We start from the raw sequence: 16,734 nt of genomic DNA on the forward strand, positions 1-16,734 counted from the left end.
AAGCCCATATCCTGTACATATGTAGACTTGTTACATGCAATAATATTAGGACAATGCTAATGAAATAAATGAAAATAAACTCATTAGCACAAATTAATAATTCAAGAAAGAATGTGTTTCAGAGACTCTGCAATAATGTAGTTATACATCAGCCTGGATGTAAAAAATATATATATATATATTAGAAAGACCTTGGATTATATGTCTTTCAACAGAGATGCACTAACTCTCAGAAACGTGATCTGCTACATGCAGAAGGTCACTGCACAAAGACTTACAAAGGCTCTGTCATTATAAAAGGTGGTGGTCACCAGGAATAATTCTGTTGATCACTGTTTGGGTACCACTGTCTGAAACAATTAATAATTATGTTCAACCATGAAACTGGAACAGTTTTGTCAATGCAAGTTTAGCCAGCCACTTTAATAAAAAAGATTTGACTGCCACCTACAGTTTGCAATAGTTAATGTATCTCAATTCAAATATGTACAAATGAAAATAACTGCAATCCTAATTTTAACATCCAAAGTGATGTACTGCCACAGAATGCTAAGTACCAGAAATATATTCTTCCCTGGATCAAGTTATTCGACAAAACTTGAATGCAGGATACCAAAAATATGAATGCATATATCTAAAATTTTAGTTTGGAGAGTAACATCTGAAATTGGATTATAGAGTTATATAAAAATGTAAGGTCCTTTTACCATTAATTTATGTTTCCTAAACATTGGTGACCACAAAACAATAAAACCTGAGTCCAATATAAAGATAATTTACCCTTGTCTCTCAAAGCTTTCACTCATACATAGTCTGAGATATGCTAGTCACTTACAACTTTTTTCTATCCAGTCGGCACAATGCTATATTTACTAAATGTTATCCAAGTCCCACTATTGGTTAATGTTTCTACATCAACAGGATACAAATACCAATGTTCTGATAAAATGCTTCTTGTATTTATATTAAACATTTAGCACTGACTTTTTTTATACAATTAGCTGCTCAAAAGTCACATAATCGTATCTTTAAGAGAGCTCCCAGAATACAGGTTCATTAGTAGGCAAAATCAACCATCTAGGTTACCTAAAAACATTTCAATTATATAGATACAGGTTTAAATATTTGTAAATTATGTTACATCCATCATTAATTCTCATTCTCTCTCCCTCCCCCTCCCCCCCATAGGTAGACCACGTGCCTGCTTATGGCAGCACAATTGAGTGGGTGTCAATATCCTTTCAGCTGCTTAACAGCTGAGAAATTCTTCAGGCTCCTATTGAGCAGCTCCCACCCTCTCTCCCTCTGCTCCTGAGCCTCTTTCTCCTTCTGAATGGCTGCTCTCCAGCTGGCCCCTCCTTCCTATCTAAGCAGTAGCTAAATGGTTGAGCAGCTGCCCCTGCAGCACTGGCCATTATTATAATGCTTATACCCCACATTTACTGGATGCTTTACAGCTGATCATTCCCACCCACACAGGACCCCCAACATGGTGGAACAAGTGTGTCTAGAGGATGAATAGGAAAAGGAATTATATACTTGATAATTACATTTTAGAAAATTTTCATATTTCATAGAATTGTAGCCACCCCATATAGAATAACCCCGTATTGTAACAGTTAAACAAATAAACATACATGCAGTAATATGGAGCTGCTGAACCAGGTACTCTTAAATCCTGCCAACAGGCAGCTAAAGAGATATATGTAAAAGTGTTTTTTGAAAAATTCACTAAAAAGTAGATAGACAAAGTGGGCAAGGAATATCACTTACTGGATCAGCTTTGTTAACAGAAGATATCCATTAATAGAAGTTGGTCCAGTAAAAGTTTTAAACTTTTTACCAAGGCAAAATTACAATAAAACATTAATGTTTCTGTTTAAAATGTAGATCCTTTACTGAGGCATTAAGCAAGTAGGTCATGGGTTCTGTAGGAAGCTGGCATTTTTTTTTAAATCGTGTTAACAGACCAAACACTAAGTAAATCTCAAATGAGACTAGTGACTAAATTCAGCTATTTAACAGTAATTGTTAAATTAAAAAGGAAATTTAGGACACCAAAAATAAAAAAAAAACCTATTCATCCAGACTACTGTAGCAACTTCAGACAAATTACCTACATTTTGTCAGCAGGGCCCCCTCTGTCTTAGATACATTAATCAATCATCGGGAATTTAACTCTAGAAAATACCAAAGTGATTATTTGTTGTGGGTAAGAGCTAAGGTTATAGGATAGCTGTTACTTGGTACTGATTTGAAATCATACCAAGAGATGTGTAATAATGTTAATAGTAAATAAGATCGTCTATTCTCAATACACTGTATTCTTATCTTTACTGCTTCCTACAAGTTAGTATAAGAGACATATGTATATATGCACACACACACACACACACACACACACAAATAAAACATTTGTGCATTTCCCATGTTTTTTCGGTCTCCCTTACATTATTTTATTTCCATAAATCATATTGTTAGCACAGATACTGTGTCATCTCAGCCAGAACGTTATGTTCCCACCCTCCCACCAAAAAAACCCACTAGAACTCAATTGTACCAGGTGTAACACAAATACCCCAACCATATGTTAGTTATATGGCTTAATGCTGCTTGGAAATGTGTAATTTTGACTGAAGAGAAGGTGCAGAAGCTCGCTTTAAGTAGAAGATGGAGGATGAATAGGAGGAGTGAAGTGAGCTACTAAGACTCGGGGGGAGAGCACTAGCTTGAGGCTGAGACGGTGGGGATCCTAATGGTTCCTACCTGTTCCCCAACCTGATCCTGGGTAGTGCAGCAGCTGGTCCAGCTCCTCCAAATCCTTCTGTTGCCTCTGCCCATAACCTAGGTATGTGTGACCTTGTGCAGAGGCACAGCCCACATATTATTTCCAGCGAAGGGATGTTAGCTCTCCATGATCTTTCAGTGACCCTTTCACTCCCTACTTTTTCCACTTAATTATCAATACCTTTTACTTTTTAGACACATAACACAATTTCCGATTTGGCGCACACGGGCCATCTTGTGCTCTAGTCTCTCTCTCTCTCTCTCTCTCTCTCTTTTTAAAAATACACAAGCAAAGCTCTCCTGCTGTCTTAGGAGCAACTATGGGGAAATGGGAAAAGAAAGAATGTCTGTATTGATCAAAATGTAGAAACTTCAAAGATTTTTCCCCCTCCTACCTGAGTACCCAAACAGGCAACCATCATATGAGTAAGTAGTTTAGCCGCAAACATGGAACATCTGGTACAGAAAAGATGCGAAAGGATAGCCAAAGTGAAACCTGTGGGAACAACAACAACAAAAAAAAAGGATCATACTAAGAATCCCAGACTAGCATCATTATATTAGATGGCAAAATAGTTCGGGAATTGTTAAATAATTAAGGCCCCAATTCTGTAAAGACCCTACAAATGAGAATATTAAATTGCGCTTATAATTAAGTATGTGCTTTAAATTTTCAAATGTTCTGTACATGCAATATTTGGTATTCATTTCTTTATCATGTGGAATGTTACAATTAATAGTAATGAATGCAGCAAAGGGAAATTTTCTATGTTGGCATTAATTGTCTACAGAAACTACACAGAAAAGCAAGCCTTGGTATGGATGGTTATTACCTCCCTGCCTTACCAAAATGGTGCCCTTGCTACCGAGAGTTCCTGGATGTAAAGGACTCAACTTCAGCATTGGCTGTGTATTCCAACACTGACCCATGTGAGCAGAGCCAGATGGTGTCAGTGCGTGGTACCATAGTAAATGTCCATGCTAGCTCACAGGTTTTCCGTGGTACTGAAGTGCTGATATTCCAGAAGATGTTCCTGATGCCAGACCTGCAGGAGGAGGCTGCAAGCAGTGCCACAGGTACAGGCACCAGTGCTGGCGGTATCACTGCTGGTGGTGTCAGAGGGACTAGGGCGGAAGATGCAAGAGGCAGTGCCAAAGTTGGCCCACTAGGTGGCAGTGCTGGTGCCAGAAGTGGGGGCAGCTGGTGCCATAAACTCAATGAGATCCTGAGTGGCCTCTTAAGTATCTGGTGTGGACAGAAGATCCAAGTCCTCTTCCACCGCCAACGGACTTGCTGGATCTCCCTGAGCTGCTGGAGTTGACTACGCCAGGACCAATGGGCCTGGCCTGAGCAGGCTCAGCATGGTACAAGCCGACTTCAGAGTCTTGCTACACATCCTGGCGGGAGAGCGACACAAGCTGGTTCTCTTCTTCTTCTGTGGAACCAGGGAGTGTAACCAGTGCAGGGTGGATGAACCCATCTTATGTGAAGGAGATCAGCGCAAGTGATGCCTCCACTTATCAGAGTGCAGTGCTGAGGTCTCCCGGACCGAGGCCAGCGCACTGAGCACCAACCGAGTCAAGGGAGAGTCCTGGGGCTGTGGCCTAACTGCCCACTCCAGAAGGAGGAGTTTTAAGCTGCTGATCTTTATCCCTTTTAGTTCTCAGCTTAAACCTCTTGCAAATGTTGCACTTGTCTTGCAGATGCTCTTCTCCCAGGCAGTTCAGGCAGGCAGCATGTGGATCACCTCTGGCATATGCCTTCCACACTTGGCACGCTGTTTGAAGCCCTGGACTGCTACATGCCTCAAGAGCACAAATAAACAAGTGGAGGGGAAACCCTCACAAACTAACTAAACTAAATAAGACTGCAAAAGCCAATCTAAGTTACAAAAAATCATTACAAAATATCGACAGTAGGGACTAATGACTTGGAAAGCAAGAGGTCAGAAGCTCCAATGCCCATCACTAGTAGAAAGAAGGAACTGAGCAAGCATCAGATCAGCAGGGGTATACACACACAGTTGTGGAGGAACCACACTAGGGGGCTTCTCAGCCACCTGACTGGTACTGCTGGGAAAAAATTTCCAATGGCAGTGAATGTGGGGCATACATATTGAAATACACATGAGTAATCACTTGAAGAACCACTTGTTTACCAGACATAACTACAAGTCTCACCTAAATTATCTTAATGAAGTCCCTTCAATAGAAGCAACTTCACAGAGAAAGGAGGTGATAAAATGTCAAGTGCTTTTTAGAATATTCTTTTATCAGAGTGCACAGTCTGAGCTAACCTAATGGTGGGTAACAATTTGTGTAAATGTTTGATCGCCAGGTGCCTTGCCTCTTCATTTCCTGGCAGAGGAATAAAATGTGCAGTTTTTTTCTGTCTTACACTCTCATAAATGGAATGTATGTCTCTTTAAGAGTTCATCACATGTTTTTATGAAGGATGGGCAGACAGTTTTCATAGTCTTAACTGTCTGACTGCAAAAAAATTTTCTGAGGTAAAATATATCTTAAAACCTCATCTTTATATTAGGAGAATGTAAAGTATTCAAAGAGGAGGTTATTTCATCTGAACAAGATGACTGCCTCCAGCCTATTAATTTGGTGCTGAAATTTTGAACACGGGACCATCCTTTTATCAGATCATTGCATTCATATTTCTCACAGAATATTAGTTTCATTTGATTTATTTTATTTAACTTCCATCAACACAATAGGAATGGAGAGTTCGTGAAGCATCAAATTGTCCTTATACCAAAACGTTCTTTGCACAATGAAGGTTTTGTATTCTTTCTTACACTAAGAAGGTACAACATTTTCAGCAAAGTGCTATTAATGGCTTATAAAAGTTGCAGATATGGAGATGCAGTTTCACTGTTGACATCAACATTCACAGAATAGAGCTACAAGGCAGATAACTTTGTACTAACACACTGAATTCATTTATAATATTTAAAGATAAAATATATAGCAATCCCAACAATGGCACAATTGGAATCGCTGCCTCTTGAATCCATATCCATTAGAGGACTACAGTGCTAGTGCATGCCTGGCACTTTGCTACTTAATGTCCGTGAAGACTAACCAATCACTTCCAGGCCTTTACAGTAAAGATGGTTCACTATAATACTTTCTACTTTAACAAAATCACATCAGTTATTAATTAAAAATAAGGCTGTATCAACTGACCTGAAATACAGATGAATCCAGAAGAGAAAAAAGCTTCATTGTATGAGGACAAGTTGTCTGTCTGGGCATACACTGCATAAATGGACATGTGAGAACAGGAGCATTGCACGTAGTTTGAAGTGTCATCAACCACTTTGCAGAACTGACTATCAGACAACCAACTATAGAAAAAAAAAGATTTACAAGGTCCTTGTTCATGAATCTGAAATTCTCCCAGACGTATTAGGCATCTAAGATGTGATTTAATCCCCAGAGATTAAGGGATGGCTCCAGTAGTATTAACTGTACTGAAATGTAAACTGGTCAGACTAAAGACCTTAAAATTGGAACTCTAAACTAACACTGCCTAACTATAACTAAAGCTCTAACTACAATTTCTAAGAAAATGTGTATAACTTAAGAGGCAATAGTAAATCTGAAATCACTTAGTTAGTCCTTATGGGTGATAAAAAGGAACTGAGGAGGATTGCAGATGGACCCTTCCTATATACCTGCATGCAGTGGCATGTGGCCACAGAGAGTGCTCAAGCCATCAGACAGGTATCACTGAGAGAAAAAATCTCCAACAGCCCGGTGCAGGGCATGCACTCAAAGGCAGAACAATGGACATGATTTTGTAATGGAAAGCATAAGGCAATCTGAACAGTTATCCATTACACATGTGCACACAGATTTATTATGGAAATTGACAAGCTAAATTGTGATTTACAAACAGTACCTTTCTGCAGCCTGATTCCAAAGGAGGCACAGAGATTTTTGTGGAACAATTCGGCTGTCTGCAGAATAAATTCGGTAGATAACTTCATTGTTATCTTTCAATAGATGTGAACGTTGACCCTTCAAACTTATTGAAAAAATCTAATATGGCATAAAAATATAAATATATATTCAGCATTAAAATTCAATATACATCAAAATATAATTATACATCTGTATGCACAGACAGACATTAAACATGATACACTACAGACATTCAACATCTTTTGATCAAGGGTTAACAACAAACACATTCAAAACCCATAAAGGAAGCCACTGCATTTTCATACCTTGTTTTTTAGGGCAGTTCTTTTATCACCAGTTATAAACCACTGTTGGCTGCTGTATTCTGTAAACTGTACAAATTTACAGTTCTCCTCACTAGGAGAAGAGGAGGCAATGGAGACCTCCAACAAGCGCTCAGGAATTCTGATTGAATCCCCATCTTTTCCATCAAATTTGTGTCCATTGATTTGCTGAGGGTACCAGTGGTGGGCCATTATTACAATGTATGGGCAGCTGTCAAGGATGGTTTTGCCTCTATTGGAAAAGAAAGAGAGCAAGAGATTGATCCAATAAGTGGAACAATTATTCATTCTATTCTGCAGTAATAGTCTAAAATATCACATCTTACTTTGGTGCCACTGCAGTGCTTTGTGAGAATACTGTAGAATGCTGTACATCTTTGTATATGATGAGACAAATCCTCATCAGATTTACTCTGAAAGTGCACTACTGTCTAATATATGTAATTAAGGATTGTTGGTCTACTACAGAATATTATCAGATATTTCTACTATGTTCTGTAAATTCAAAATTATTTACTTTTCACCAGGTGATCCACATATTACTCCAGTCAAGAGGGAAAAGGCAAACTTCTCAGTAACTTCAGCAAGCAGACTGTAACCCCGTGTGTCCTTACGCTTTGGGCTAGCAAGAGCACAGAGTATCTCATAGAAAAGACTGCGGCTTTTATCTGTAAGCTCCTGTTTTTCACCTTCCACCATTATCTAACATGGGGCAAAAAAAAGAAAATGGTATCATTACATGAGTATAAAAACAATCATTCCTTGATTTTTCAAGCAGTAGTATTTATGACAATACCAAAACTATGTTAGGAAAATAAATAAAACGTTTCAATTACTTGACTATATTTATTTATTGAGAAATGTCATAAAGAGTGAAAAGTAAATTTATAAAATCTTAGGCCCCAGTCCTGAAAGTGAGAAAGGGCTCTGACTGTATGAAGCTCATCATAAGACTGGAGTTCTAGAATTACATCTCAGGCCTAGCATGACTACAATTTAGATACAGAAGATCACACTAGAAACAGTAATAGTTTTTAACAAATTATACAATTGTGCCTTGCATTGCTTTCTTTTCAGTAACTTTCATTTGTTTTTGAGTACAGCATTTTATTGCTTTGATTTACTCAGTCTTACATGTAAAAAGGCAGATTTTTTTACTTGCCAGTATGAATTAAAAATCAATTGCTGCTAAATAGGTTCTCATTATGAGTGCACTTTTAATATAATTTTCAATTTTCTCTTATTTTAATTCTAAAGTTTTCATTTTTCTCATTTATTGTCACCAAGCTATCTTTGGCTCTTCCTTGATGTGCGACTGATGTCTGCCAAAGGGGTTCACTGCTGAATTGTTAAGTGTCTGAGGAGCCAAATTCATATCCAGCAGATTTTTTCACAGAAGTGACATAATCTTGTGGGATATATGGCTACTGGCTGGGGTATTGAGCCCTTTCTTTCCTCCTTTGTCACTTCTATCACATGAGCATAGCTGTCCTTCTCAAAGTGGGCTATGGCTTGATGTATGGTGTAGCAACACACTGTTCCATTCTGTGCCAAGTTCTCCTAGTTTTGGGGATTTATGCCTCCCTTTTAAGGTGTACTTTCAGTCTGTCTTTGAAACACTTCTGCCTCTCTCTGCTCTGACTTAACTAAGAGAACAGCATGTACTTCAGGAGGTGAGTGTCAGGCCTACATACACAGTGGCCAGTCCATCGGAGTTGATATTTCATGGCACATGCTTCTGTACTGCTGATGTTGACTGCCGAGAAAATGCTGATTTTAGTGCATTGATATTCCCAGATGAAACTAAGAATACTCCTGAGGCAGCACTGCTGGAACTACTCCAGCTGCCTGAGATGATGTGTGTAGGTTACCCAGGTTGCATACCAGTAAAGAAGGGTGGGGGTGACTGCTGCCTTATACACCAAGATCTTGATGCCTGTTTGTAGATCCCTCTTACTGAAATCTTGTTTTGAGTAGTCTTCCAAAGGATGTGCGGGCACAGTGGATCCTGTATTCAAGTTCTGTATCAAGGCTGGCTATTTGGGAGTGGGAGATCTGGCTCCCAAGACAAGGACAATGGTATCAGGGGTTCTCCACTTAAAGTGATTTGTGGAGTGCAAAGAATAGTTTGTGCAGGTGACAGCAAATAGAGTACCTTGGTTTTCCCCATGTCAACTGACATGTCAACCAACAAGATTTTTGTGGCACAACAGATTCAGGAGCTCATGGCATTCATCAGTCTAACTAACGCCTTTGACTCTATCAATCATGATGCTCTATGGAAGGTGCTGTGTAGGTTTTGCTCTCCACAGAAATTCATTTCCATCCTCAGACTACTCTATGATGACTGCATCCATTTTGTGTAATGGTTCAGAGACTTCAGCATCTGAGCTAGCGTCAAGCAGGGTTGTGTCACTGCTCCAATACTTTTCTCCACTTACCTTGCTGTGACCCTGATTCTCATTCATGATTATGTTTGACAGGACTGGGACTGAATACCGTATGGATGGCCAACCTTTCAATGTAAGATAGCTCCCAATTCTATGATCATGAAAATTGGCATCACTGATCTTCAGTATGCAAATGATAGTGTCATTCTGGCATACACAGAGGCCAATTGGAAGCACCTTAAATCTTTTTTGCAGATGCTTTTTCACTGTGTTGGTTTTCCTCTCACTAAGATATAGGACACAGTCAACTGTCAAAATAGTTAGATTAGTAAAGAATTGTGTGTAATTTTTTTTTTCCCCAAAAATTCTTGACTAAGCAAAACCTCATTTCAATAGCTCTCTATCCAATCCTATTCTTAAAATGCCACAATCATATGCAATTGAATATGGGCTTTAATCAGTATTATTGTACTACTTTGAGTCTTCAAGCTAGATTTTCTTGTAAATTGTGGTCCCTATGCACTACTTTGGGAACCTGGTCAACTTGGAAAGCCCATCTCTTGAGGGAAACATATAGCTAGTTCATTGACAAAATATTCAAAATATTCTATCAACCTACAACTCTAAGACCTAGTATAGAGGAAAGGGAATGCAGGGGGCATGAGAGAGACATGGTGTTCTTTGGCAGTCCCTAGCTGGTGTACTGTTCTTGGGGAATCATTGTGGTGGTGAGAGAAGCTCATAGGCCAGCACAGATCCACCCTGAGAATCAAGAAGCCATAACAAGTTCTTTGATGCCACTGCACTAAGGGAGAAACTTGACTTTGAAGACTACCTGAGCTTTTCTATGTAATTTAATTCTTAGGCTGCTTTTTAGCCTTTGTACTTTGGTTTTTAGTTCTTGGTAGCCATCATTACTAGTCCAGTGGCAGACAGGCAGAATCCTTCCTGGTTCCACTAGTTCTGTTAGAACTGCTGCCCTGTGTCTTTAAAAGGATCAGTACTGTTGATTATCATTTTGGTATGTTCAGAACCCATAAAAGATATTACATCCTCATGGAAGTCACTAGTCATTTTGAAGGGGGGGGACATGTGAATATTTACCTTATCTATAATGTGCATCACAGCAGTGAGCTGCTCTTCTGTAGTTTCTGTGGAAATTTTGGCATTTAAGTTCTGAAGGACTCTGTCCACAATGATATCATCAAGTGGCTGGTACAGTTGATCAGCCAGCCCCCACACTGATTGGGAGTCTGAATCAGAGACAATTGTGATGTTGGCAATACCATATGCATCATCTACTCTGGCACCCCCTGTGGGGTTAGAAAGCACAACCTGGAAACGCTTAGGAAATGGATTTAAGGATCCTGTCTCTGGAGTCAGCATTACATCCAGTACAGCATTTCTCTGTCCAGGTTCAAAAGTCAGCATGCCCTCAGATCTGGCAAAATCCTGTCCTGCAACAGCTGGTGATATGAAAGTGCGACCAACAGCTTCAGGTCTTTTCAGCTCCTGGAAACCAAACAAGAGAATTCTAGGTTACACAGTAATACAGAATGTTTTAATCTCAAAGAGCTTACAAGGATTTGAAATGGGTCACATTTTTCTTTAAAAATATAAATATAATTTGTTAAAATTAAATTTGTATTTCTGATAATCTGGAATATCTTCCCTACATACATTCTCTATTGAACCAAAAGGGTAAAAGGGTATAAGGTGAGAGACTTTGTGATGGGGTCGTCAACAAATTGGGAGGAGGGAGTAACAAGTGCAAGCCTCTCAGTTCTCACAGACCTTTGTTATTAACCAGGCATGTGAAAACTTAAATGCTGTATGGATTGGTCTTGAATAAATCAATGATCTGGGATAACGGGCTTCAAGGGTTATAGCTATTAGGAAAGACTAAGTAATGTGCTATTTATGATAAGTGAGAAAAGCAGGACTAATTCTACAGCTTCTGCACATCAGCAGTTCCTGGTAACTTTGATAGGTGCTAATCATATTCAGTGGCTGCAGCATGAGGCCACACCGTTAAGGAGAGAGGTAGCTATTGTAAATAAGTAGACACCAAAAAGCTTGAGGCACAACTGAGGCAAATGAAATTCTGAGAGTATACTAAAAAAGAATGATTCTAGACAAGTGCTAGAGGGGATAACAGACTTCAAATGCAAAGGACACATGCTTAAGTTAAGGGCTAGTCACAAAGGGAATCTAAGAGACATTTTGAAGACAGCAATTAAGGTGTCAAATTGATTTCTCTCAGGCAGAAACACATTAATATAGTCAAAAATTGTTAGGCAAATCCTGGATCCGCTTGTAACCTGGTGTATAATATACAACTGCAGTTTCCAGATCTATCCAGTTTCTTTTCTCAGAACTACTGTTTCTCTCCGACACCTCCCCTGAATTCCTTCAATCCTTCATATGCAGCATACACTACCATGCAAGAAGTAGAACTCTATGTTGCTTTAAGGATATTATACATGTCCTCAGTTCTGTCTTCTCTCTTTCTATAACAGAAATGTACTATTTCCACTTGGGATGTCAGCATCTTCTCTGGCCACAAAGAGGGAAGTAGGATTTTTTTTTTAATTAATATATTTTTACAAGCATCTGAACAATGCTTAGCATGGTCCTGGTCCTGACTGGAGCCTCTAGGTGTTACAATAATAATAAAAATAATAATCCTCTGTGTTATTTGTCCGTGCTATATCTGAGCCTTTCATACACATGTATTTATCTTCGCCATGCCCCAAGGAGGAGGGAGGAATTATCCAGATTTTACAGAAAGAAATTGATTCACAGACAATAGAGAGTTGTGTCAGAAACTGAACCATGATCATCTGAGTCCCATGCTGATTGCATGGCCATAAGACCATTCTTCTTTGACCTACATCACTGAAATATTACAGAATACAAATGTAAGATAGATACATGGACATGACTAGGAGATCTCTATATAAAACTTATTTCCTCTTGAAATATTACTGTTTTACGTATCATAGGGTATACAGACTTTTTCATTATTTTTCCATTTGCTTTTTTGCCATATGCCATAACCTTCTTTTCTATAACTGGTACGTAATAGCCTTGTTTAAGAGGAAACTAGCTTTCTGAGCTACTATTCAAATTTATAACAAAATACAGCTTTGGGATTATCTATTGAACATCATACAAAAGATCCCTTCAAGCAACCTTCAAAATGTCTCTTCATGCAAAAGAAAGGGATTTTAATATTAACTATTAGATCCCTGCTGAACAGTGCAAATGCTGACTAATTAAATACATTTATTGGGTAACTAGAACATTTTAATTTCACTAAACAGCTTATTGCGGTTGTCTGTGTGTGCAGACTTGCTCTAGAATCAAGTAATCATTTTTGCCAATTACAGACTGAAGTGATTGTTCCTTGCTTCCCTCCAAATCGGTTCCCAGAATCAGTAGGAAACAGGGAAATAAGTGGTGATAAAAATGATTAGCATTCAAAGAAATTGTGGGAATGAGCCTAACATATATTTCTTGTTAACGCCTCCTTCTTCATGCCTCCCCTTTGTTTTCTTCTCTCAAAGTTTTTTCTTCACACTTTGGCACTCTGTCATGAATGCTCAATAGCCCAATTTTTACAGGACTGGTATTACCATACACATGAAATCAGGCAAGCTACCTGTATTAGCCTAAGCATACTATATGTGGCAGTATAAGTCATTTGTCTTTTCCATTTATCAGCTTCAGAACAGGAGGGGCATGTTCTTTTTCCTAGCAAGATTCCTAAAATCTGCTACCATAAACTTTCACTAAAATACTCTGAGCAGCTACTACACAACAAATCCTGGATACACATTTGCTATAGTTAAACCTTACATTCATGCAGCATGAAATTAAAGCCTTTTATTAAACAAAAGGAAAGACAAGGAAAGGAATCCACTTTGAAACACTTGGAGGAGAGGAAGGTGATCAAATACAGTCAACATGAATTCACCGAGGGCAAGTTATGCCTGGCCAACCTATTTGCCTTCTATGATGAGATAACTGTCTCTGTAGATATGTGGGAAGTGATAGACATGATATACCTTGACTTTAGCAAAGCTTGTGATATGGTCACCCACAGTATTTTGCCAGTTAGTTAAAGAAATATTGCTATGGTGCATAGAAAGTTGGCTCAGTGTGTAGCAATCAATGGCTCAATGCCCATTTGGCAGCTGGTGTTAAGCAGAGTGCCCCAGGGGTTGGTCACGGGGCTCATTTTGTTCATCATCTTCATTAAATGATCTAGATAATGAGATGGATTGCATCCTCAGCCAGTACATGGATGGCACTTAGCTGGGGGGAGAGGTAAATATATTGGAGGGCAGGGATAAGGTACAGAGTGATCTAGATAAATTGGAGGGTTGGGCCAAAAGAAATCTGATGAGGTTAAAAAAGGACAAGAGCAGAATCCTGCACTTAGGATGGAAGAATCCGATGCATTGCTACAGGCTGAGGACTGACTGATTAAGCAGCAGTTGTCCAAGAATGAAGCTGGGGTTTACAATGGATGAAAAGCTGGATATGAGTCAATAATGTGCTGTGCTGCCTAGAGAGCTCACAGCATATTGGGCTGATTTAGTAGGAGAATTGCCAGCAGATCAAAGCAAGTGATCATTCCCTACTATTTGGAACTAATGAGGTTACATCTGGAGTATTACATCTGGAGTATTACATCTAGTTTTAGGTCCCCCAGTACAGAAAGGATGTGGGCAAATTTGAGAGAGTCTAGTGATGGCAATGAAAATTATTAGAGGGCTGAGCTGCATGACATGTGAGGACAGACTGAGGAAATGTGACTGAAGAAGATAAGGATAAGGGGGGGATTTTGATGGCATCTTGAAGGAGAATCTGACATGAGGATCCAAAGAAGATGGAGTCAGTGTATTCTCAATCATGGCAGACAACAGAATAAGCAGCAATTGTCTCAAGTTTTGAGAGAGGAGGGGAAGGTGTCTATGTCGGAAATCAGGGAAAACTATTTCACTAGAAGGCTTGTGAAGCACTAGAATGGGTTACCTAGGAAAGTGGCAGAATCTCCACCCTTAGAATACATTCTTGTCAAAACCCTGACTGGAATGATTTAGTTGGAGTTGGTTCTCCTTTGATAAGTGGGTTGGACTAGATGACCTCCTGAGGTTTCTTCCAGCCCTGTTTTTCTATAATTCTATTAATATACACCAGCCAATACATAATAATACTTCGGTATGAGAACAGTTCTTCACAATAATGCCTTTAGGCTCAATAGTCAGCCAAAGTTGTCAGACTAAGTGCTCATCCGATGCAACAGGGGAAAATTAGGGTAAATCCTCTAGCCAGCTTACAGGCTGATGGTGGCACCACAGCTATTGATGGACAAGCAGGAACTGTGCCCACATAATTGTACGGATGTTGGGTGCACCCTCTGTCACTTGAGCTAAAAGAGACTCTCCATCAGCTGTCAGCAATAATAGGGGTTTTTTTGAGACAACAGACCAACAACTAGTTTAAGGCCACATGATCAACACATCAACAGATAAGTAGGACTGATATATATCGGAACAACAGACTAGCCATAAGTCTTTGCAATTCATAAAAGACTTGCTGCCCCAATTTAAAAAAAAGTACTTTCTGTTTTCAATATCTCAAGAATATTACCTGGATTTAAGTAACTATAGCCAACTGAGATATGAATTAGATAGTGATAAAAAACCTCTTTCTTTTCTATTAAAGGTGTGACACTGAGCGGATCAACAGTGACTACAGGGATCTGGGAGTACGGGTGAAAGAGTTTGGAGCGCAGATGGTATTCTCTTCGATCCTTCCTGTCGAAGATAGGGGCCTGGGCAGAGACAGGTGCATCCTGGAGGTGAATGCCTGGCTGCGAAGACGGTGTCACCAGGAGGGCTTTGGCTTCCTCGACCATGGGATGCTATTCCAGGAAGGACTGCTAAGCAGGGATGGTGTTCACTTTTCGAGGAGGGGGAAGACCCTACTTGGACACAGAATGGCTAACCAAGTGAGGAGGGCTTTAAACCAGGTTCGACGGGGACAGGTGAGCAAAGCCCGCAGGTAAGTAGAGAACATGGAGTCCTGGGAGATGGGTTGGAAATTGGAGGGACCGTGGGCTACAATGGCAGAGAGAAAGGAGGATCAGGGCAAAACTGGGAGGCAAGGTCAAATCAGGATCTTAGATGCCTATTTACAAATGCGAGGAGTATGGGAAATAAGCAGGAAGAACTGGAAGTGCTAATAAATAAGTACAATTATGACACTGTTGGCATCACAGAAACTTGGTGGGATAATACACGATTGGAATGTTTGTATAGAAGGGTACAGCTTGGTCAGGAAGGCTAGACAGGGGAAAAAAGGGAGGAGGTGTTGCCTTATACATTAAAAATGAACACACTTGGAGTGAGGTGGAGATGGACATAGGAGACGGAAATGTTGAGAGTCTCTGGGTTAGGCTAAAAGGGATTAAAAACAAAGGTGATGTCATGCTAGGAGTCTACTATAGGCCACCTACCCAAGTGGTAGAAGTGGATGAGGCTTTCTTTAAACAACTAACAAAATCATCCAAAGCCCAAGATTTGGTGGTGATGGGGGACTTCAACTATCCAGATATATGTTGGGAAAATAACACTGTGGGGCACAGACTATGCAATAAGTTCTTAGACTGCATTGGAGACAACTTTTTATTTCAGAAGGTTGAAAAAGATACCGGGGAGGGGGGAGAGATCTGTTCTAGATTTGATCCTAACAAATAGGGAGGAACTGGTTGAGAATTTGAAAGTGGAAGGCAGCTTGGGTGAAAGTGATCATGAAATCATAGAGTTCACAATTCTAAGGAAGGGTAGAAGGGAGAACAGCAAAATAGAGACAATGGATTTCAGGAAGGCGAATTTTGGTAAGCTCAGCGAGCTGATAGGTAAGGTCCCATGGGAATCGAGACTGAGGGGAAAAACAACTGAGGAGTGTTGGCAGTTTTTCAAAGGGACATTGTAAAGGGCCCAAAAGCAAGCTATTCCGATGTGTCAGAAAGATAGAAAATATGGCAAAAGACCACATTGGCTTAACCACGAGATCTTACATGATCTAAAAATAAAAAAGGAGTCTCATAAAAAATGGAAAGTAGGACTAATTACAAAGGATGAATATAGGCAAACAGCATAGGAATGCAGGGGCCAGATTAGAAAGGCACAGAATGAGCTCAAACTAGCTATGGGAATAGAGGGAAATAAGAAGACTTTTTATAAAAACATTAGAAGCAAGAGGAAGACCAAGGAGAG

General features: G+C 39.6%; 1 protein-coding gene across 1 annotated transcript in view; it reads right to left on the minus strand.

Moving 5' to 3' along the window:
- ADGRV1 (adhesion G protein-coupled receptor V1) overlaps window positions 1–16,734 on the minus strand; it is a 391,810-nt gene that overhangs the window by 190,602 nt on the left and 184,474 nt on the right. Inside the window, exons 78-83 of the mRNA XM_075932856.1 lie at window positions 10,547–10,954; window positions 7,570–7,754; window positions 7,035–7,284; window positions 6,707–6,846; window positions 5,989–6,149; window positions 3,183–3,283 (exon numbers count right to left, since the gene is read on the minus strand). Of these exons, the coding sequence (XP_075788971.1) occupies window positions 3,183–3,283; window positions 5,989–6,149; window positions 6,707–6,846; window positions 7,035–7,284; window positions 7,570–7,754; window positions 10,547–10,954 (1,245 nt within the window). The remainder of the gene's footprint in view (window positions 1–3,182; window positions 3,284–5,988; window positions 6,150–6,706; window positions 6,847–7,034; window positions 7,285–7,569; window positions 7,755–10,546; window positions 10,955–16,734) is intronic.

This window comes from Pelodiscus sinensis, chromosome 6 (genome assembly GCF_049634645.1).
Source record: "Pelodiscus sinensis isolate JC-2024 chromosome 6, ASM4963464v1, whole genome shotgun sequence".
Classification (NCBI taxonomy): domain Eukaryota; kingdom Metazoa; phylum Chordata; order Testudines; family Trionychidae; genus Pelodiscus; species Pelodiscus sinensis.